The following is a 23,517-nucleotide window of genomic DNA, read 5'->3' on the forward strand; positions in this document are numbered from 1 at the left end:
AAAATCTCGCTAGAGCTATGATTTATAGACACTGGGAAGTACCATAGAGCATAAATTAATAATGCATAAAATATAAAAAGACATAAATTACATTATATGTAAAAAAACCTACGTTTAAAAAGTTATATGACAAGAGTGAATAGGTTTTTTCTAGGCAACAATATACCATCGTAGACGTTTTCATCGCTTAACATCAGGCTAGACAGAGGTCAAATACTTCGCCTATAAACGACAAAAGTTACAATGAAAAAATTTAAACTTCAGAATTCTAACTTATACCATAGAAAATTAATACTCCATTTTTATGAAAATAATTTTAATTAACAATTGAACCTAACAATGTTTTATATTTTAATATAACAAAAGATTACAATGATTTCACAATTCGGACCACCTTAATAATAGTTGATTAATATAGCGTTTACAAGCACATGATAAATACATTTAATAATTAAAGAGACGTAATTCTAATAATGTACATGTCAAAGTTACTGTCGCTTCTAACTTAAGCTCGTGTGATGACTAGTTTTGTCTGAAAAGCAAATACGTCAGTAGTAAATTCTAGTATATTACTATGCTTTTCTATTATTAAGAAACGTATTCTGTATAATTAGTTCTAACTAGAGAAAATGTGTTCTAGCTCAAAACCGGCAAGATTGCAAAAATATTATATTCACTAAAAATTAGTAACCTTATCATGTATATATATATAAAGCAAGATACACAACAATTTCGTCATGAAAATTATAACATAAATCTCATTATAAATATGTATAAATAATAAAAAGAAAATACTTTAGTGCTATTACTTTATCATTATTATCCGGCATGGACAAGTTCAGTATGAAACAAACACTACATGTATTACATAACCTGTGAATTTTTACATAAATATAATTAATCATATAAATGGTAAAAATTAACGCATCGGTTTTATAATCATTTTCTTTCTAACATTTATTTTACAGATACTTTCCCGGATTGAAATAAATTTACTCCATCAAAAAAGTTGTCAGTGAATTTAATTTCCGTCTATCAGAGGCTAAAGTGAAGTAATTACAGGCGACCCATGCCACTCTCGTTGCTTTCAACTTCACTAAAGCCTGACAGCCAAGTGGAATGGGTTAGGGAGAAGCGGGCGCAGTTATCGTGGAAACGAGGGAGGAGATTCGCAACAAGTGGACTCCATAGAGACCTACTTTTATACACCCTCGTATCAAGAGATAAATAATGAAGCTAATGTTCAGTATAACTGAATAAAAGAAAGATTTTACTGTAACGACAAGAAAATGTTAATATGTATGTCGTATATATATATATATATATATATATATATATATATATATATATCTATATATCTATATACTCGTATGTATGTATATCAACCACGTAAAAATACAGAAATCAATGATCTAAAAAACAAATCATTGGAATTTTTATTAATGTATTTTATTAAAATCAACCTTTTTTTCTCGTGGAAAAATTCTAGTTTGACCACGAAAGGTTTATATAGGATTCTTACCTGCTAAAACCCCGCGGTCTTATTTAAAGCATTTGTCAAAACTATGAAAACGCTTTAACATTCCACCGCAATTTCAACGACATTGGCCTAGTGCCTCCTAAAAATATAGCAAGTTCTCGACCAAAACACAGCAATGCCTGAAGACAGTCTTTGACCAATATGTGTTGCCGGTGATGACCTTACAAGAAGGTTCAGGGTTATCCTGAGCCATGCTCGGAACTTCGCTTCGGGATCGAATCAGAAGTGAGGAGATCCACAGAAGAACTAAGGTCGCCGACGTATCACGAAGAATTGCTCATTTGAAGTGACTGTGGTCGGGGCACATCGCTCGTGCAACCGACGGCCGTTGGAGCCGAAAGACTCTCGAGTGGTGACCATGAGCCGGTAAACGCAGCATGGGTAACCCTCTCAGTAGGTGGACCGAAGACATAGTTAAGGTCGTGGAAAGTCGTTGGATACACGTATTGATAGATCGGTTATCGTGGCGATATTTGGTCTCCCACCTATCCCTTGCAGTGGACATATCATCTGATATGATGATGAGTATGAACAGTTTCACATTTTTCTTGCAGGGGCACGACGAAAAACTGCTATACATAGAATGCTATAAGTAGATTAGGTGTTTCATTTGTACAATATATTATCATCAAAAAAATTTTAGAGATTGTTCACTGATCAGATGCTGATGATCTGCAAAATTCTAAAGAATGTATACGGATTATAATTGCGACATAAGAAGGAAGGTGCCAGCCCTTTTAGAATAATAGCAGTATATACTATATATACTAGTTCAAAGAGTATTCCAATGATTTTGAAAATCGGTCTTTCAAGAATCAAAAAGACCAGAAAAATTTAAGACCAAGATACATAACGAAAGTGCGAAATAAATACGATAAAATATTAAAAAAAATTGATTCAATAACATTTTATTGAAAAAAAAATGTCAAGGCTAATAATCAATTTAAACACCACTTATACAGGGTTCGAAAAGTTACTACAGAATAGTACGATTTAACATGATTCTACGAGTTCCTCGAAGATATCAAGCCTCGCGGATGACGATATAAGATATGCTTTGTAAAAAAGATTGAGTTCGATGAAAAAGATTTCATCGTTAATTTTTTATCAATAATAAGAAATAGGAAACTAGAAATATATATTATTTTCTTGTATGTACGAGTATTTTTATTGTTACCTTAGTAAGAAGATTCCTTTGTTAAAATGCAAAACATTTCCGTTTTTCTTTTACTTGTGAATAAATTATTAACGACATACTACAATTTCACAAAATTGTTGCATAATTAAAACATCACATATGTTTCATAGTAATTTCAGCCATAGAACATCCACCGCTGGACATAGGCGTCCCCTATACATTTCCAATAAGATCCTTTGGAAGCGGCCTGCATTAAACATTTTCAGACGACCTTAACGAGGACATCTGTCCACCTTGTGGGTGATCTGTGGTCTCCATTCCAGAACCTTAAAGCCCCAACGACCCACTGCCACTTCACCTTCCAATCCGAACAGCTATGTTAATTATGGTCATAGCGGCCATACGTTTTTAACTTGTCCGAATTATAATCTCATATAGAAAGAAAGAGTCGTCATAAGAGGACTTTGCAGAAAACCTTAATATATCACCGTTCAACTTACCTTACTTCCGTAACCTTACCTCTGTAAGACGTTCAAACGCTTTCATTACGAGTATTTAGATATTAAAAAATGAACATAGCGCTCGGAAACCAAGAACTTGACTCGACCTGATTAAATCTAAGCTATTTATAAAAAATTCGCAAAAAATTTGCACTATAGCTAAAAATTAAATACAATATATTGATAAAAAGATTTAATGATGATGATGCAATCGAACCTTTGCAGTGTTTGAACACTGATGATGAAATTTGGATTTCTTACCACAAGAAACTACGACACAGATTATGGTTAAGGAGCAATAAAACTTCATGAACATTACATTATAGGGGAATCGAGTTTAAAGAAAAACGGCCAGGCCGATGCTTACAGTAGATTAGGAAAAGTATCGTGTATTATCAGTTTTTCCTGTTGGGCAAAATGCTTGATGCAGAAAAAAAACTCTGGTCATAAAAAAAAGGAATATGTTGAGAAATTTTTTGAAATGATAGATAAAATTATTTATCCTACGTCAACTACAAGCGATTTATTATCTATTATTTTTACAATGTACATATTACAAATGTAGGAATTGCAGTAAAAATCTGTTACCTATAATCACGTTAACCTTAAGTGAATTTTTATTTTTTCTAGGTCATTAAAAACTACTCAGTCAATTAAATTTGTCATAAAAATACATTTCCGGATGTAACATTTTTAAGACGCTGTAATTTTATTTTAACATATATATTATGTAATTTTTAGTACATTTTAAAAAGCTTTCAACTAAAGTGTTAGTTGCTTTATGTAGTTTAATAATTAATGACCGTTAATTCTTTAAATTATTAACAAAACTTTCTAAATTAACAGCAATTCGAAACCATAATTTTGAAAGTCAGAATTAGCTACTATTACAAGAAATTAACTATCTTGACTGCATCTTTACATCCATGATTAACTAAAAGTTATGTAATATATTATATACATGGAATGTTTTAGATTTTATTTCCTAGCAACATTGTTCCAACTTTCTTTCCCCTTCCCCTTCCCTTTACCCTTGCGTTCCGTCATTCCCGACGAGAAAAGTTTAGGTTCAAAGTCTGGGTTCAACTTTTCAAAGATTTTTATTCATTTTAATATATTATTTTTAATTTCTTTAAAAAAATAGACTAAAATGTCTAATAGCAAAATGTTGTGTGCACTTAAAATTCTCAAACTTAGAAATAATATGAAAATGTTTAACAGTAAGTACAGACATTAGTTCTTCAAAAGTTATTAAAAAGTTTATCTCTGATAGTAAATACTCAAATTTATTTTAGTGTATTAGACTAAAAATGTATCATAATATTACATTAAAGTCTTACTTACCATTATATTTTAGGACTGAACTACAGGTCATATACAGTTGCTGCTGGTGGTCACGTACATACCAAGTGTAAATTAGTTAATGGAGTGTACGTAATTACACTAGATTCTCCAAATGTTAAGGTAAGAAACTTATATTTGAAATAATTATAATCAGAGGAGGTAGGTCTGTTAGTAAAAGTATGACTGAGTTACCTATTTCAGTACAATACAATGCTTGGGGCATTGCATTGTAAGAAACATAGTACTTTGAAGTATAATACAGCTAGAGCAGTTAAAGAGATACTGAGTTTTACCTCTGTCTCAAGATATCAACAATATTAATCGCAGATCTCAATGCCCCAAGTTAGAAATAGAGATAAACACCTGGCTCATATTGTTAATTCATGATATTACTATATATATTATTCACATGAAATAGCCATTATCATGTGATGACACAAATACACTAGTAAATTAATTTTAGTTCATAAATAATGTGAACCTTTAAAAATTGAACAGCACCTAATTCTTATTCCAAGAAATATCACAAAGTAAAAATAAATCTGTCAAAAAAATTTTGAAAATGGAATTTTGGTAGAATTTTACGTAATTTATTAGATTCAATGTGTTGTAAAATTAACTCTATTATTTAATTATTTTTTAATGTATACACAAAAGAAAAAAATACATACAATGTCTTGTACTAAATTTATTAATAATTTTTTTAGGTGAATACATTAAATCCAGTTTTGATGGATGAATTTAGAAATATTGTCAATGAAGTAGATTCAAATCCAGCAATAGAGGCAGCTGTTTTAATATCAGGAAAACCTGGTTGTTTCATCGCTGGTGCAGATATAACAATGATTGAGAATTGCAAAACAAAAGAAGAAGTTGTTAATCTATCTAAAAGTGGTAAGTTTTGTAAAAAGTTATAATTTTGTGATTGGAATTTGCATGTTATGAACTATGTGAAATGCATTAGAAAAATAATTATAACATTAACATAAATAAACAGTAATTATAACAATTTAAGATTATAATGGATTTTTTATTGGAAGGAATTTAAAAATAAACAGTAATAAATAATCTTGATCTAAAATAAATTCTCTTAGCAAGCTTTACTCGATTTTTTTCATATTGAAATTTGTCAATGTAAAAAAATAAAAAATCATAGTTACAAATTATTTTCAGTGTAATACTTGTGAAAGTCACTATTCATTAACATAGCATCAACTACTATTAAAATAAAAGTATCTAGTTTAAATTAATAAGTTTTTACCTGTGACTACCCTGGATATTTGGTGTTATATGTGAAAACAAAGTTATTAATATTAATCTATTTAGAATGTCACAAACATTGTATATTATTTTAGGACATGAAATTTTTAAAAAGATGGAAAACTCACGAAAACCATATGTAGCTGCTATTCAGGGTTCATGCCTTGGAGGAGGTCTGGAAACAGCTCTGGCTTGTCGCTATCGAATTGCTGTTAAAGACTCAAAGACTGGTTTAGGATTTCCTGAAGTTATGTTAGGTCTTCTACCAGGAGGAGGTGGTACTCAAAGGTACAATGAAACTTTAAACAGATTAAACTGTTTCAAAAATTGTTTCTCTAACAAATGTTAATATGTCCATCTAACTTTTTTAAAATATGTAATTTATGTGACAACTAAAATTGAAAACTAAGACAGATGCACTCGCAAAAATGTGGTGTTATTTACGATTTAAAATAAAAATACACAATATCACATAAAACACTTGCCTCTATAAAAATTTTTAAGGTAGTTAACACTTTGGTGACCCGCAATTTTACACAGAAACTATGTCATGTCACCAGTTACTTTTTTGTAATTGAATATGAAAGTAAAAAGTTCTAAAAAAACTCCAAAGAATTTTATTTATACTGAATGAAATGAAATTAAACTTTGGACATATTTTTTTTATAAATTTGAATAATTTTTTTTGGTATGATAAACTGTATGGCTGTATGTAATGGTACACAACAGGTTTTGCACACATATCTCGTTTTGCTGCGCTTTACTTTTGAAGATAGATACTGCTGTTCGCCAAATACTGATCTGCACAGTCAACTCCTTTCATGTGTTTATTGTATTGTATTATGCACGAAGGTTTCACCTTATCATTTGTATAATTTTTATTCCACTTTTTAGTTAATATCATAGATGCATCATGAATAGTTGATATAATACGCATCAACCTTTTATCTTTCCATGTGAGAAGAAGAATGGGTCCTTTCTGTACAAAAAGTCATTTGCTCTCTCTGAAGATTCTTGGACTCTACTATTAGTTTCTTTGGCAAGCCATGGTTTTCTTGTATGGTGCCACATATAAGTACTTTCTTTTCTAATAATATACTAGCTGTAGAAATGTTGCTGTAGTAGTTATTTTGATATACATGATGCCAATAACCAAAATATGGCTTCAAGAGTGATATAGTTTCCTGTAGTTTTTGTCCTTCACCCCAATAACACCATTCTCAGTAAAATGCTGTATTTTGTAATCTTTGCCAGATTATATAATATGTTTTGAAGCTGAGACATCCTCTCCATGGTATCATTGCTTTATCAAGTGCTAATTGTTTTGGTACATACATAGATTGAAATTTTGGAATAAGGTAATCCAATAGAGGTCCAAAAAAAATGAAAAATGTAAGGATTTGCTCGAACCTCATCCTGCTCATAGTTTTAGGGAATATTGGAGCTTCAACCAAAGGGTCTGTTGACCAGTAATCTCTCCAACAACCTTTTCTAGTTTTTCCCATCAATATCAAGAACCCAAGAAACTTCTTTATATCATTTGTTGTAACCTCCGTCCGATGGTAAAGTTTTAGCAGAATTCTTACGCAATTCTTTCGTTTGGAAGTGGTATAAATTAATTTGAGAAACAACTAAATGAAAAAAGTCGTTATCAAAAAATAAATTCATTACTTCACTAATGCTCGGCTATCACTTAATTCTACAGTTACACCGGAAATGTGAAATGAATAATCCTCCAAAGAAGGTGTAAAGTCATTTTCATTCCAATCTTCAAATTCACTTTCACTATCTGAATCTATAACATTTCTCTTTTGCCCTTTTGGTGGTATAATGTCAGATTCATTACTTTCGGAATCACTACAAATTATTTCGAAATCACTCGGACAATCAGATAAACTATCCGCGTATAATTCATCAAAAAGTTCTCCGTCGATACGTTCCGTCATGGTTGAAATGAAAGAAAGAAACGAAATTTTTCTTCTAGAGCGGACAAACTAAACACGATACGGCAAGTTTTTGCTATGTTCTATACCGCCCTTGGTGTTATAAATTGAAACAGATAATGCAAGTGCAATGACGAGTTAACTCGTCACCGGTCAACAACGTTTGGACATGAAAAGACGAGTTAACTCGTTACCGGGTCAGCAAAGTGTTAAAATATCTCAATAATCTAGGCAATTTACTGGTGACAATGCATTTTCATAATTCAAAGTCTGTTTGTTAATTGTCATACCTAAATAATATTGCATTATTTAATTTAGGTAAAATTATTTAATTCTTTAAAAAAGAATTCGTCAAATGTATAACAAAAAAATTAAGTGTATTTGAAAATGAAATGTATAAATTAGTTTCGTTTTTACTCCTAATTATACAAGGAAATATGTATATTTACTTATTATTGAATATATTTGTACTATTCAATCAGTTAAAAACCATTACAATAATTTCAACATAGTGAACCAAGCAAACTAGTTTATTAATTTGTTTTTTATGTTAGGACACCAAAACTTACATCAGTGCCTACAACATTGGACTTGGCTTTAACAGGTAAAACTGTTAAAGCAGATAAAGCCAAAAAACTTGGGCTGATTGATTTACTAGTTTCTCCTCTGGGACCAGGTATTTAAATGAATAATTAATAAATCAATCAACAAATTTATTTATCAATATATCTAATATATAGCTTATCATTAGGTCTGGGACAACCAAATGAAAACACTATGAAATATTTAGAAGATGTTGCTGTACAGGTTGCAAAGGACATTGCTTCAGGAAAACTTAAAGTTGACAGGTCTAAAAAAGGATTAGTTGAAAAGTTAACAGCAACAGCAATGTCGTGGGACTTTGTCAAGAACATGATTTTCAATAAAGCTAAGGAACAAGTAATGAAAGCCTCACGAGGTTTATATCCTGCTCCTTTAAAGGTAGGTCAGGTTTTAATTTATACACTATCTGATTTTTGCTTACATAAACGATGTTTATTTCCATATTGAAATGTTTTTTATGATTTAATGATTTAAGCAATTTTTTATGAAAAAAAGATATTCATTTAAAATTGATTTATATTTTTACTTTATATAATAACAGATTCTTGAAGTAGTCCGAATCGGAGTGGATAAAGGATCTAATGCAGGCTATGAAGCAGAGGCTCAAGGGTTTGGAGAATTAGCTATGACTCCACAAAGCAAGGGATTAATTGGTCTTTTCAGAGGTCAAACAGAGTGTAAGAAAAACCGGTTTGGAAAATCTGAAGTGGATGTGAAAACCGTAAGTTTTGTATCCATTTATTTTTATTTCTCTGGAGAGATTTCTTGATATCTATTAAAATAGTGAAATTCACATACACTTTTTTACTTCTCTAAATATACACTTTCTGTCACATATAGCCTAAATAAAAATAATCAAGTAATATAATTGGTAAGGATTCTTGACATTTAAATATTTTTTTATTAAATGCCTTTTATGTTAAGGTATGAGGAGTGCACCCTATTTTAGCCAGTTTAGTTAAAAGGATGTTATTATCTACAGTACAAGGCTTTCGTAAAATCATATTTGCATAAATATAAAGATCATCAGAGTATCAAATCATTTAACTGAAAATGCACTTTTGTTTTTTAGATTGGTGTACTTGGAGCAGGTTTAATGGGAGCTGGTATTGTCCAGGTTTCGATAGACAAAGGGTACAATGTTGTTATGAAAGATGCCACTAATGCTGGGCTTTACAGGGGCGTTGGTCAAATTCAAAGTGGCTTGGTTAATGCAGTGAAGCGAAAGAGGATATCCTCGTATGTATAGTACATAGATAGCAAAAGTATTTTATCTTAAGTTTATTTTATAATTACTTGTTGTATCTAGACTGAGATATTTTATATTGTCAGTGACATGCTGTTTGCCTGTTGACGTACAGCTTCACCAAATGTGTTGTACAAAGCAGAGGACTGGAAACTTTCTGAATGTTATATCACACTTACAATTTTCTTCTTCAAAAAATTCTAAATACCTTACATTTCAATATTAACAGCAAATATTGCTAAAATATAATAATTAAATGGTTTGTTATTCCTTATCTAAAGTGTTAATAATGTAGAACAACAAAATAAGAAATTTGTAAAGAGTTTCAATTGGGATCCTAAATATGATTATAAAAATTTCTTTTTCAGATTACAGAAAGACAAATATTTGTCGAATCTTTTGCCAACACTAAACTATGACGGTTTTAAAAAGGCTGACTGTGTGATTGAGGCTGTTTTCGAGGATATTAATATCAAGCACAAAGTGATAAAAGAAATGGAAGCTGTAATACCAAAGCACTGTATTCTTGCAACAAATACGAGCGCTATACCTATAACTAAGATAGCAGCCGGGAGTAGTCGCCCTGAAAAAGTCATAGGTAATATTGAGTTCACTTTTTCAGCAGAAGTTACAAGTTATTGGTAAGAAGTTGTCAGATTCCCCATTCACTACATTCTTATAATTGAAGAGTGACAGGACAAAAACAAGTAATTCCACTTTTTGTAAAAAAAGAAGTAAGCAAATATCAAGTTTGACAGAATACCATAACATTATGTTCCCTGTTAGAATATTATGATTAAAATCATTAGTTTAAAAATAATAGTAAACGTAATTGGAACAAAACGTGACACATTTTTTAGTTTAGTATCCCCAAATATAATATAAAAGAAAAATCTATTTAAAAAAATTAAAATTGCTTTTCAATTGTTGTTTTAAAACGAATAATGTTTACATATACTTAAAAATGGCCGAACATTATAATTAGATAAGTAGAGTAGACAGGAATATTAATCATTGATAACTACTAAGTATTCATTTTTTCGAAGAAGGTCCAGCTAGAGCATCTTGTAATAATTTTAATATCAATGTATTTTCCCTTTTAGTATAAGTTTTCCTTTTTGGATTTTTTTAAATTGAAAAGTAAACAATCCAAAATAGTTCCCAAAGTACAGGTTGACCAGGGGCCCACGGGAGACTCGACCGGGGTATACTTTGGCGTGTTCAAACTCGCAAGAAAGTACGAACGAATTCGTGAACCAAATTTATCTTCTTTTGATAGAGAAGAATTGAAATTATGTTTGACTTCACCTATCAATATAGGCCCTTTAAAATTTGAATAAAACAAAAATAATTTGAAAGTGATCTGTGAGAAAAAATATTTGTGAATTTCTAATCTAGCTAGAAAAACATTGTAATTTTTTCTCAGGTATGCATTACTTTTCGCCCGTGGATAAGATGCAGCTTCTGGAGATCATCCGGCACCCGGGCACTAGTGACGATACGACGGCTGCAGCGGTTGCCATCGGACTCCGCCAAGGCAAAGTCGTCATTACAGTAGGGGACGGCCCTGGTTTCTATACTACTCGCATTCTTTCTACTATGCTCAGTGAAGCTGTCAGGTTAATAATATTTAGTAAAAAAATACTTAAAATATAAAAATTAGTCTCGTAACATTCCAAACCATAAACCAACAACTTGAATCCATGTGGTGGTTTGGCTGATATCATACATCTTTAGGATCTGTACTTGGTTTCATCTCAACTTCATTTACCATTTTCTAATAGTGGAGATGATTTTATAATTCACATACAATGTAAATCTGTCATGAATGAAACAAATGAAAGTCTCCTTTCGAGGTTAACTCTGCTCAAAATATATAATAAAAATAATAGTGATTAATTTAATTTTAAATATCAGTTAATGTGTAAAGTAAAACATTTCTTTTAAAATTGGTGTAAATAATTTCATTTTTTAGATTATTGCAAGAAGGAGTCGACCCTAAAGATCTTGATAGTATGACAAAACAATTTGGTTTCCCAGTGGGTGCTGCAACGCTGGCTGATGAAGTTGGTATAGATGTCGGCTCACACATTGCTGTTGATTTGGCCAAGGTGAGATCAATGATTTCAGAAATAATAAATAACGTGACGATAATATAGCAAGAAAAAGCATTCTTAAAATTAGAATTATTTCTTTTTAAAATTAATAATTGTTTATTATCAGCCTACCAACTTTGCATTGCCAGATTGAATTGAATTGCAATATTGAATTAATGTAACATATTTCAGTGGGTATACTTCTGCCTAATAACAAAATGTATTGCAGTCTTTAAATCTTTTTTAACATACTATACCTATGAAAAACTTTACAATGTAAAAATGGTAATTAGAAAAGTGTGTTTTGTTATCCAATTAGGCTTTCGGTGATCGGATAAGTGGTGGTAATTTAGGTATCATGCAAGACCTAGTGAAAGCCGGTTTCATGGGTAGAAAATCTGGAAAAGGTTTCTATGTTTATGAGAAAGGTACTAAAAACAGAGATGTCAACCAAGAAGCTGTTCAGATGTTAAAGGAAAAGTATTCTTTGGAACCTAAAGGAGCCAATACTGTCGAAGATCAACAGTTGCGAATGGTTTCTAGGTACGTCAGCTGTCTACATATGTAAAACAGTCCTGTTACTAACCTTTTATAACTCAGGAACGTCTGTACCAATTTTTATGATTTTTGTGTTTTTTAGTTTATCTTCGTTCGGAATGCAACAATAAATATGAAAATATGATATACGTATTTTCATCCTTATTAAAAAAAATATTAAAAATCAGGGAAGTCGCTGAATGCGGGCAGCGTAAGGCCACAGTGGCGATCTTTGGAGGACGCCTACGCTTGACAGTGGGCGTCTATTGGCTGACATAATGATAAAAATTAAAACAACAGTCTAGCTGATGAGAAAAGTAAACTTAATAAATTTAGGTAAATTTGAGAATCAAAAGACTGTTCATTTGTTGGTTCTTAGTCGAAGTTCACCAGGTCAGCTTGTAGGAGATAATTATAAAAGAGGTTTTCATCTCCTAAAAACCTGTTATTATATAGTGTTACCATACATATTGTTATATGATCACGATTAAGTTTGAAAACTTATTTTGTTATAGATTTGCCAAGTTTAAACCAGAAGCTTATCTTTCAGATTTGTGAATGAAGCAGTTTTATCATTAGAAGAGAAAATTCTCCACAACCCTCTGGAAGGTGATGTTGGTGCAGTTTTCGGACTTGGTTTCCCACCTTTTACTGGTGGACCATTTAGGTATTTATCTAGATCTATAATAAAAGACAAAAAAGAACTATTGACCTAATATTTGTTTTATATCAATATATACAAGTAATAAATAATGTAGTAAATATTAAGATTTTAAATGTTACTTATTTCAATATTAAGTTTAATTGTTGTGTGAACTTTATTTTCCATTGCTTAATTGATTAATTTATTTTAGATGGGTCGATCAATATGGTGCTGACAAACTGGTGAAGAAAATGGAAGAATTTCAAGGTTTATATGGAGCACCATTCAAACCAGCTCAAACTCTTGTAGACATGGCCAAAGACAGCAGTAAGAAATTTCACAAAAAGTAATAAGTATATGGGCCCTTTCAGTATTAAGAGTCACACACTTAATTGTGATAGCTATTGAATTAAATCATATTAAACTTGACTATGTTATCACTTGTCCATATACATCCGTCTTATGAGTTTGTTTATCTTTAATAAGTGTAATATATATAAACAGTTATAAAGTTTTTTTGTTTGAATATACAATATTGGTAAAAAAAATTCTGTATTAATGTTGTATTTTGTACTAGCATTTTTAATACAGTGTTCAATTAAATATGGTTATTTCTGGCCATTTATTTTTCAAACTTTTATAAACTGTCTATATTTATATGTATAGTGCATAAAAGATAATGAGAGATATTATTTATTGTTGTAGTTGAGACAACTGTATTTTGAAAAAAATAAAACGATTAAATCTTGAGATTACTTTACTTGCTCTATTTTTAAACCCAATTTAGATATTCGTAACAAGACGATTACTCCTGTGTTTCAATGTGGGAGATAATGTTAAAACTGATTTCCTTTGCAGGGGTATTATTGAAGAAAACTAATATTCAAAAGATATTGATCACAAAATTTGTAATGATTATTCTAACAACTATTGTATATTTCTCTCTTCCGTAATTTTTTTACACTATTAGTTCGGATTCGTTTATTAGAGAAGCGTGCAAAAATCATGTAAAAAATATGGTAAATTTAGAGACATAGGGAGCTTTAAAACCCTGCAAATGAAATCCATTATACGTGAGTATTTAAAAAACAAAAATGTATTATGAATAAAAAAATTGGAACATTGAAAATTCAATCGAAACATTTAAAAATAGTAATTAAAATTGGGAATAAAAGTCAATTTTGTAATTTTTCGTCGCTACTTAATAACTAGCGTGCATATTTACAAAGGACTGCACCGATAATGCTGTCATCAGTAGTTACATTTAACACAACTCTTGGGTTTGAAAATTTCGTTCGCTTTGAAGTCTTTTTATTAAATGTACTTATAATTAATCAAAACAAAAAATCGAACGAATCTCTCTATATAAAATAAGTCAATAAACATGCTAGAGCTATGCTGTTATTGTCATTAACCGACTGAAGATTTGTTTACTTGTGTATATGGGGGTATGGTATTCCCTCAATAGTATTTTGTTGCTGTATACAAAATTTCTGTCAACACTGTTATGTATAATATTAAAAATCTATTTATTTGCTGCTAGAACAAGAAATTCGTCCAAAAAAGTTTATTAATTCGTAGAGATCTTGTAAAAAAGAGTTGGGGTATATTGAATATTTAATAAAATTTGAAATCATGTTCAAAATTGGCCTCTCATACTTTTCAATAATTTACGAAATAAACAGTAATATTGTTCATAATAATAATAAACTTTCTTGACACGAACGCACACATCTCTGTAATGTTATAGCGTTATTGAAACTTAGAAAAGGGACAGGGAATACCGACCAAAATCTATATATTTCCAAGTACATACTTCATTTTATTTATTTTTTTGTGTTACTGTTTTTAAATTCTGTGCAGGCTACATAATGAATAAGAGAAGTAAGTGATAATTTAGTCATAGGCTTTTATTTGAAAAAAACTATGTTAAATTCTATAGCGTCATAAACTCACTCTTTCAACATTACAAAACGGAGTGACAATGTAACTGGAAATCATTAATAAAACTATTAAAGCTGAAGTAAAATAGATATACACCGTGATGATACGATAGCAAGATATAACAAAAAATATATTTGAACATGTGAGAGAGGTGACTTTGTTTGGTTTTGACACTTTTTTCAAAAAAACCTAGGTATCCTTTACCCCCACTTTAATTCTGTCCTTTAACCCTATAAAGATCAGTAAAATGCATCAAGAGAGGTAAAGAATCTTAGAACTTGTTGATCGAGCAAATGGAATAACTGCACGGATTACGTGATCAAGTCTCAAAATAAATACGAAACTGGAGGTAAAATGATAGTAACGAAGTATTAGTAAACGGAGATTGATTGATTGTTGATTACGCTTTGTAAATTAAACTAATTTGCAGGCATTCTTGTGAGTGTTTCTAACACAATTTCGCTTCATAATCAAAATAAACATATATTTGTTTATTAAAAAATAATTAAGTGTCAAAAACGTATTCTGTCCTATATTTAGAGATAACTCACCTAAATGTTTCCCCTTAAACGCTGTTTGACACTATCAACTTACATTAGAAATACTAATAGTTATACATATATATATATTTTATTATTTCTCAACGGAACAAATTATTATTATAGATGCGAAAATTTGCTGCAATAACAATGTCAAAGTTCAGTTCACTTAACGCTGGCAAAAAGTTTATGTCTATAGCCAATATTTTAAAAATTAATAAATGGGACTGAAAAGTTAACCCAAGAACAATAACATAGTAACTTGAAATTATTTTTGGATGTTAGTTTTAATTTGAAGAGCCAAGCTCTTACTTATATTAAACATTTCTTTTAACCTATTCCTCCGTGAGGAAATTAGGTTACATTTGTAGTAAATAAGGTATCATTCATTTTTATTATACTTTAATTTTGTATCCAAAACTTTCAATACGACTTTTATTATCGACAAGATTTGACTTCGTTTAATATTATTACTAAGATATTAATCAGTGATAGTTCTACCTAAAGAATTGACACTAATGTTTAAAAATGCAAATAAGTGTAGGTTATTACAAGAAACTATACCATATAAATTTAAAAACGAGCTCTTAATTTCTGCAGCTTTGGTAATACTGTTTGTGATAATATATGAAGTTTGTGGAAACAGATAATTTTTTATTATATGTTTAGTATACCCAATTAAAATTAATTTTGTAATAACATATGACCTTTTTGTATTATTTCCAGGACAAAAGTAAAGAACAAGGAAGTGTTTGAACACATTACTACAAAGTTTATGATACTCTGATACACTCCGATTTAAGTCTAAACTACATTATATTATTTAATAATTAATTTTTATTAAATCAATACAAAATTTACATATTTCCAATCCACTATGTGTTATGATGCTTACAACATTTTTAGAAAAGTTAATTTTTTAAAAAATAAAAGATTTAAAAGGTTTTTAGAACATAGTGTTTACCTTGCAATAATCTTTGTTTTAGTTCCGGTATTTTTGTATTTTGAACTTTGTGTTGTTTTGCCTGCTATAGTTGAAGAATGGAGTTTACCATACATTATTCATTATTGTTGTGCTGCATTTTTGCTGATTAATATTGTTGGAAACATGGTTTATGGAATGTTTACTGATACAAGTGTGAAGAGAAAAATTGCTTGTTTAGATAAAAGAAAAGACTGGCCCATTTGTACTTTATGTGAGTGTCCAAGGCCACCAAGAGCATGGCATTGTAACACTTGTAATGTTTGTATTATAAAAAGGGATCATCATTGTACATTCTTTGCATGTTGTATCGGTTATTACAATCACAGATATTTTATGCTATTTGTTTTAGATATTTTTGTATCTATGTTATATTCATTTTATTATAATCTTAAGTTTATAGCACAGTTCATGTCATGGAATCATGGGCTTGTTATTATCAAGTTTGTATTTCCTTTAGCTAGTTTTGTTATAGATTTTGGTGCTGAAAGTATTTATGTATTCTTAGTTTTGATTAACTTTTTAGTAGGTTCGTTTACAGGTTTCTTATTCTTTTACCATTTTAATAACATTCTTAAAGGTAAAATTACTCCAGAGAACAAAAATACTTCAGAATCCTTGTACAATAAAGGTTGGAAGTCTAATTTAATTGAAGTATTAGGTTATAAATGGTACTTAACTTGGATATCACCTTTTATTTCTAGCCCACTACCCGGAAATGGAGTTGAGTGGGATGTTGATAAGACACAATGAAATTTTAAGGAATGTTTGCAAAGGCTAACAAAGCGATAAAGTTCGTGCCTTATTTTAAATAGATTAAACAACTATTTTTACAGAAAATAACTTCCTAATCATAAGATAGGCTACTGTGTAAAGCACATGTGACCAAAGCATAAATATAGATATGTTTGCAAAGAATATTATATAATAATTGGTAAAGGTACTCACTGTTAAATTTAAGGTAGAATTTTAAAAGGTCAGTGTCTGATATAAAGGAAAATTCTTACTCAATATTTGAAATTTAAAACACATTAAAATATTGATCATTTTACTCTCTATTACAGTAGTATATATGCAATGTTGAATATAAACAATGATTGAACAAATAAATTTTCACTAGTGCCTTAAACCTAGTCATAATCATATAATAATAATTTCCATTAACATTTATTTTATTTAAATACTCGAAATTGACATGATATTACACTTTACAATATTTGTCTACATTCTAAAAAATATTTACAATTAAAATATTAGTCATCATTTGCCTCACTGTCTTTCTTGAATGTTAGTATTTGGCAAGAGTTGTGATATATATCTACTGCGTATCCTGTCAGACTGGGATTGCGTAAGATCACGTTGGCTCAAATGAGGTTCCTCCGTATTTGGATTTGTTGGATCCCGTGAGTCTGTTACCTCTTGATCTGAATTTTCCTGATTATCCAACAGGTTAGCAGTTTCGTCGTTACTTTCAGATCTAAAATATAAACTGTTTAAAATACATGAATATTAAGATAAATTGTTTTTAATAATTTTCAATCACTTACCGTTTCGTCATAGATTCTCGTTTACTTGGTGACATATTCAGAATGCCATTGTTAGCCGAATCCACGATGTATATTAGTACACCGGAAATGAGAGATACTAAAGAAAAATTTTAATTTTGCCTTCATTTTTCATTAAAACACTTTATTTATATAAAAATGTTTAAAAAATTGTGTAATGTGTTTGTGATTATGACTTACCAAATAAGCATCCTAAGAAAAACATTTCTAACATTAAATATCCATATTTGTCAACAATTATGCCAGCCAAAATTAAAACAGTTGCTAAACCTAGATTTTGTATTGCTTGACATCTGAAAAAATATTTTATGATCTAATTTATATCATGACAAAACTATTTACTAAATACAAATGGGTAATTTGGCGGTGATGACTGAATCTCATGCTTCTTAAAAAGACAAGGACTAAAGAAAGGTACACACAAAAATTTCTCCAATCTTCCAGGTCCTCTATGGAATTAAATCACTATACTACAGAAAAGTATAGTGATAGAATTATCCACAATATTATGTTAGTTCAGTGTCAAAAGAAAGATACCCTGTTTGGAGAATTATATTTTTTATAAAAAAAGTATAAACTGAACATTTAAAATTTCCGATAAAGCAGCACCTCTGTGTTTAAAGTCGAAACATTGATCATGAAACACTCAATATTTCCTTGCCTGATACAAAAAAATACTCACATTCCATATGCTGTACCCAATTGATTTTCAGCAACAATCAATGCAACAAGTGGCCATAGCCCACTGGCTAGCAATGAATATGAAATACCTAGCATTATCTGAAACAATATCATCACAATAGATAATTGTTATTATCAATAAAGAAAACGAAAGTGTTAAGGACACAAGTACTAACCACTCCTAAGTACGGGTTGACAAATGTAAAGGCCAACAAGAAATGTGAGCAAATAGTCGTAATTGTGCTTATTATTACCCACAAAACATTACGACCGGTCTTGTCTATAAGGATTCCGAAAAATGGACTCAGTGCTGCTGATAGTAAGTACACCATTGAGTTAACAGTATTTGCATCTTGGGGCGAAAAATCAAATTTTCGCTCAAAGAATAATCTGCAAAAAAGTAGGTAAGGTTTATTACTGTAGTAACTTTAAAACATTAATATTGTTACTAATATCACCCAACCTAATATCCGCTACATCCTGCAAGTCTTAAATAATGAATGTTAACATATTTATTCATCTCATGGTTATGCATTAATCTGGCAGGCAATATTTACATCAAACGCAAATTGCTTAAGATAAGTATAAGAATATGAAATGACCATTTTTAAGTTTCATCATAAAATACATGATTATGGTTCACCTAATGGGCACAATACAAGATTGCCAATAAATAACAAAATTTACAAAAGTGCACATTCTTCAATATTTAAACAAAATCCATTTTTACAGATTAGCACATAATTAATAGTTCAGACATGTTTTGTTTTAATTATTAACTTTAATTAAAACATTGAAACCTACTGGAAAACTGTGGTAAAAAAATGGGTATTAGAATGTATATCAATATTTAGATCTTTTTTGTTTAGTAAAATAAACAATATTATTAGTTTACATATAATAAATGTAGATACTTACTTTCCAAGAGCAATGAATGGAAAAATAGCTAAATAATATGTTACACAAATAATAGATAAAAGCCAAAAAACTGGTTTAAAATGTACAATATCCACAAGTTGAAATGGTTTGGCATTGCTTTGTTCATTACGTCTTCCTAGTATCTTCTCTGCTCTATAATCCATCCATCCAAGTATTAATCCACAAGCGAGAGATCCAACACAGGTAAATGATGCTAAAATTTTACAATGTTATTAGTTGAAAATACCTTTTATTAAGTTTAACTGTTTACAATTTTAAAATACTACATAAATTTACCAATAAACAAAGCCACTCCAAGACGTTCATAACCACCATAATAATTTGCAACCCATCTATAAATAGGTTCCATTACCCAAAAGTTGACAGTACTCCCAAATCTAGAGAATGATAACTGTAAACCAAATACCATATTGAGCTCTTTCCCCTTGAACCATAACACTACATAGCTATTCACTGCCACTTGTAATGACTCCCCACCAATACTGTAAATACAGAAAATATATATATTAAGAACATTATGAAAAAGAAAACACTAAATGAATGATTATATTGAAAGGTACTCTGTTCTCTTTACTTTATATGTGAATTATTAATAAAAATAAATATTGAAATGTCTCACCCAAAAATAAATCTTCCCAGTATCATGAGCCAGTAAATATTCAAATACACTCCTGTGGCAAAAGTAATAGCTCCAATAGTAACAATGATCATATATATTATTGTACCAAGCCGTATCCCAAAATATCTAAAATATTACAATATATTCTTTATATATATTAAGTAGTTTCATTGTTTACAGAAAAACAATAATCATTAAAAAGCAATGAATCATTAATGTAATAAAAAAATATGTATTTTTAGCAAATTATTTATCAGTATTGACACACTTCTGTTCATTTATGTAAGTGTAAATGGATATGATATATTTTTTAGTTAAATGTTTAAAAGCTGTATAAATTAAATATTTTTATTACTTTGTTGACATCACATAATACTGAATTTTAACAAAGTTTCTGCTACATGTTATGGCAACTTTTTATGCCTTATACTTAAAATTCATAGATGCAACTGTGACACTATGGATGGGAATATTTATTATCACCAGGTAAACATTTATTTTCACTAGTTACCTGATCTACAGGATGATGGGTTATAGATGTAATAGCTTTCAACGGGTGGCTGTATGTATACGTGAGTTATACATACACCCTGTTACAGCTATTACACTTATAATCAACCACATTGTACAAAAAAGATTTCCACCTACATAGGTGATCAGTACATACTGATCCATTACAATATTTTTGATATCATAGGGCTTAGAGACTTTAAATTTTCCTTTTTGCTGAGTAGAGATTGCTTAAGAAGAGATTTGAAGAAATTCTACAAGCAAGATGTGTTGAGGAGGCATACAATAAGTTTAAAAACTTGGCAGGGGACAGCTAGTAGTCAATTTTCTTATTAGAGAAAAGATTATTAAATTTATTTGTTAAGTATAACAAAGCATATTAGGTGTTATTATTAATAATGCAAATATTCCTAGTAGACTTTGAGCTCTAGCAACATAAGTCAGCAATGTGTAAATAGGGTCACAACATTGAGTGCATAAGCTGCTATTTTACAGAACAAACAAGATAACACATTACAATTTGTACTTATCTGTATTCTAATTTAATAGCAAGCATACAAACCTATCAATCAAATATCCACCAATGAAACACAATATGACATTCGGCCATGAATATATTGAATATAGCAGTGCAAACTGGGAGGTGTTTAAATGAGAATCACTTTTGAAGTTATCAGCTAGAGCACCAGGTGTATCATAACAAAAATAGGAACCTGAAATGTAATTATGTATTTTAACTTCATATAAAATGTTTATAAATGTAAGTGAAATGCAATAAATAAATTGTTAGTAATTAATTGGTCCTTATTTATCATATTCCTACAAGATCATACATACAGCCACTTAACAAAAAATATATGTTTTACAAAGACTTTCCTAAATATAAGTACATAAAATATTCACTACAGAGTCTATTTATTTGTAAGAGAAAGTGATACAAGAACCTTGTGGTTACTAATACTGCCTAAACAAAAGAAATGGTAATGGAAAAAATGGAAAAAGAAAAATAAAAACATAAATACTGAAAGAAAATATTTACCTCTGAAACTGTAACATACCTGCCCCACACAAACCAGGGGTATCGAGAAGCACCGAAAAACGGAGCCATAATAAAAAAAAAGAATAACACCTGACAATATTGGCACGATGCCTACTAATTAAATTAGTACCTTGGCTAGGAGACTTACTACTATTACCATAGATGTCCCTGTTAATACATTTATTGTATTGGGAATCTTTATATACATTAAAAAATTTGATTTTATTGAACGAACGATGTTCTAAATATATTTTAGTCGCAAAAATATATTAGTTAGACATATAATGCAAACAAGTTTATCAGTTATTATAATTACAACGGGAAAAGGGCATATGGTTTAAGTAATATTGAATCATCATCTGATAGCAAACATTGTTTTGATAAACAAAGAAACATTAAGGGGTATGTGAAACTGATTTGATATCCCGTGAATGTTTGGACAACTTTCACTTGATTCGAAAAATACTTACCGAAACATAGGAAACACATTAACAAAAGCGCAAAAAATCTATGAACTTTGTTTGCCGGATGACACCACGAATCGGGTGGTATCTGGCTTATTCCCAAATCATTCGATGACGGGTTTTCCATGTTTTCTAAAAAGGTAGTATACTGTATCACTCTTTAATTTCGAGGTGTAAACTATACTTGATTATTATATTAGAATTTAATGGTATGATATATTTTAAGAAGTTATTAAAAAGTTCCAACTTGTGTTTGAAGTTTACATACATTTCAAATGCATATCAAGCACAAAAGCATTATTAAGTATTGCTATGTGGTAGTGCATCAGCAACCTGTTGTTTTTTTATTGTGGTGGCAAAAATCCTTACTTTTTGCCAGTATTAAATTTATGATGTTTCGTTATTACTATATTCTTTCCTATGTGAATTGTGTGTTTCCTAAATTAAAATGCCAGAATGATATAAAAAAAATTATAACTAAGAAATTCATGAAAGTGTACTGAAGATTTGCATAGTCAATTAAGTATAATTTCGACGGAAAGAGCTAAAAATTTTAGTTTGCTATTTAATGTTTATTTTATAGTTTTAGTGACATTTTACATTTTTGAATGATAACATTTCAGGAAAATTCCCAGAAGTGTTAAAATTATTTTTTAAATCTTTTTTCTCGGAGTTACAATGATCTAATATAGAATTTAAAAAAAATTAATGATGTAATATAGAATTTATAATCTACGAAAAACTAATGTCTCTTGCATTTCTGAATTACCTTAAATGTAATATAATGATTTATAACATAATAAATAACAAAAAACTGACAGGCAACGAGAGTGAAATGAATGTGATGAGTCCCATTCCATGTATAATCTTACTTACATGTGTAATGATTTATGTTTATTTCTTAATTTTTAAATGTACAAAATGTTTATGTACACCATTTAATTGTTACTATTTTTTTATAAGCATATATTAAGAATGATATGAATTTTTAACTAAATTCTTTACATTGTCCCATTACATAAATCGCTAAATGTCAATTCATTTAAAAATGACTAATGATGTGTCTTTAATTACAAGTTTGCTATGAATAAGTCCTTCAAAAGTCTATTTGCCGCGATCGACATAACCACATCACGTTATTTTTTAAGTCATACTAGATTCATCGTTTTCAAAAATTACACTGTCAACTACTGCTCTACTTGTGTCTAAATATTACTTGGTAATGTACCATAACTTTTTACAATACAGTGTACTTATTTTTATTATATGCTAAAAAAGTGAGAGAATGTGAAAAGTGGAAATAATAATATTATGCTTAGACAAATTTTGATTTATTTTTTATAAGTAGAGTATAGTACTTATCATTGCTGTAGGCAACGACTGGA

At 29.7% G+C, this 23,517-nt stretch overlaps 3 protein-coding genes across 4 annotated transcripts; 2 read left to right on the forward strand and 1 right to left on the reverse strand.

Moving 5' to 3' along the window:
* Nucleotides 1-4,210: 4,210 nt before the first annotated feature.
* On the forward strand, nucleotides 4,211-13,556 carry Mtpalpha (monolysocardiolipin acyltransferase Mtpalpha). The gene is made up of 14 exons (XM_068764692.1): nucleotides 4,211-4,398; nucleotides 4,536-4,642; nucleotides 5,230-5,416; nucleotides 5,878-6,070; nucleotides 8,280-8,401; nucleotides 8,477-8,706; nucleotides 8,870-9,049; nucleotides 9,401-9,567; nucleotides 9,943-10,172; nucleotides 11,001-11,193; nucleotides 11,550-11,685; nucleotides 11,990-12,213; nucleotides 12,758-12,874; nucleotides 13,062-13,556. The coding sequence occupies exons 1-14, from the start codon at nucleotides 4,329-4,331 to the stop codon at nucleotides 13,198-13,200; spliced, it is 2,295 nt and encodes a 764-aa protein (XP_068620793.1). The 5' UTR covers nucleotides 4,211-4,328; the 3' UTR covers nucleotides 13,201-13,556.
* A 1,511-nt stretch (nucleotides 13,557-15,067) lies between these two features.
* Nucleotides 15,068-17,371, forward strand: LOC137922083 (probable palmitoyltransferase ZDHHC24). 2 transcript variants are annotated; one of them, XM_068764940.1, is made up of 2 exons: nucleotides 15,068-15,143; nucleotides 16,060-17,371. In XM_068764940.1, exon 2 carries the CDS (start codon nucleotides 16,211-16,213, stop codon nucleotides 17,066-17,068), a length of 858 nt encoding a protein of 285 aa, XP_068621041.1. In that variant the 5' UTR covers nucleotides 15,068-15,143; nucleotides 16,060-16,210; the 3' UTR covers nucleotides 17,069-17,371. The 2 variants fall into 2 exon arrangements, with proteins under 2 accessions (XP_068621041.1, XP_068621040.1); XM_068764939.1 differs by lacking the exon at nucleotides 15,068-15,143 and adding an exon at nucleotides 15,569-15,712.
* On the reverse strand, nucleotides 17,368-22,407 carry LOC137922082 (lysosomal dipeptide transporter MFSD1-like). The gene is made up of 10 exons (XM_068764938.1): nucleotides 22,139-22,407; nucleotides 21,192-21,342; nucleotides 20,120-20,245; nucleotides 19,777-19,982; nucleotides 19,480-19,693; nucleotides 18,738-18,951; nucleotides 18,563-18,660; nucleotides 18,061-18,173; nucleotides 17,863-17,959; nucleotides 17,368-17,792 (listed from the first exon to the last, which is right to left on the reverse strand). Exons 1-10 carry the CDS (start codon nucleotides 22,257-22,259, stop codon nucleotides 17,585-17,587), a joined length of 1,548 nt encoding a protein of 515 aa, XP_068621039.1. The 5' UTR covers nucleotides 22,260-22,407; the 3' UTR covers nucleotides 17,368-17,584.
* Between the last annotated feature and the right edge of the window lie 1,110 nt (nucleotides 22,408-23,517).

Source organism: Battus philenor, unplaced genomic scaffold (assembly GCF_028537555.1).
Source record: "Battus philenor isolate CCGP_79_NKW_IND1 unplaced genomic scaffold, ilBatPhil1.0.hap1 SCAF_2, whole genome shotgun sequence".
Classification (NCBI taxonomy): Eukaryota; Metazoa; Arthropoda; class Insecta; order Lepidoptera; family Papilionidae; genus Battus; species Battus philenor.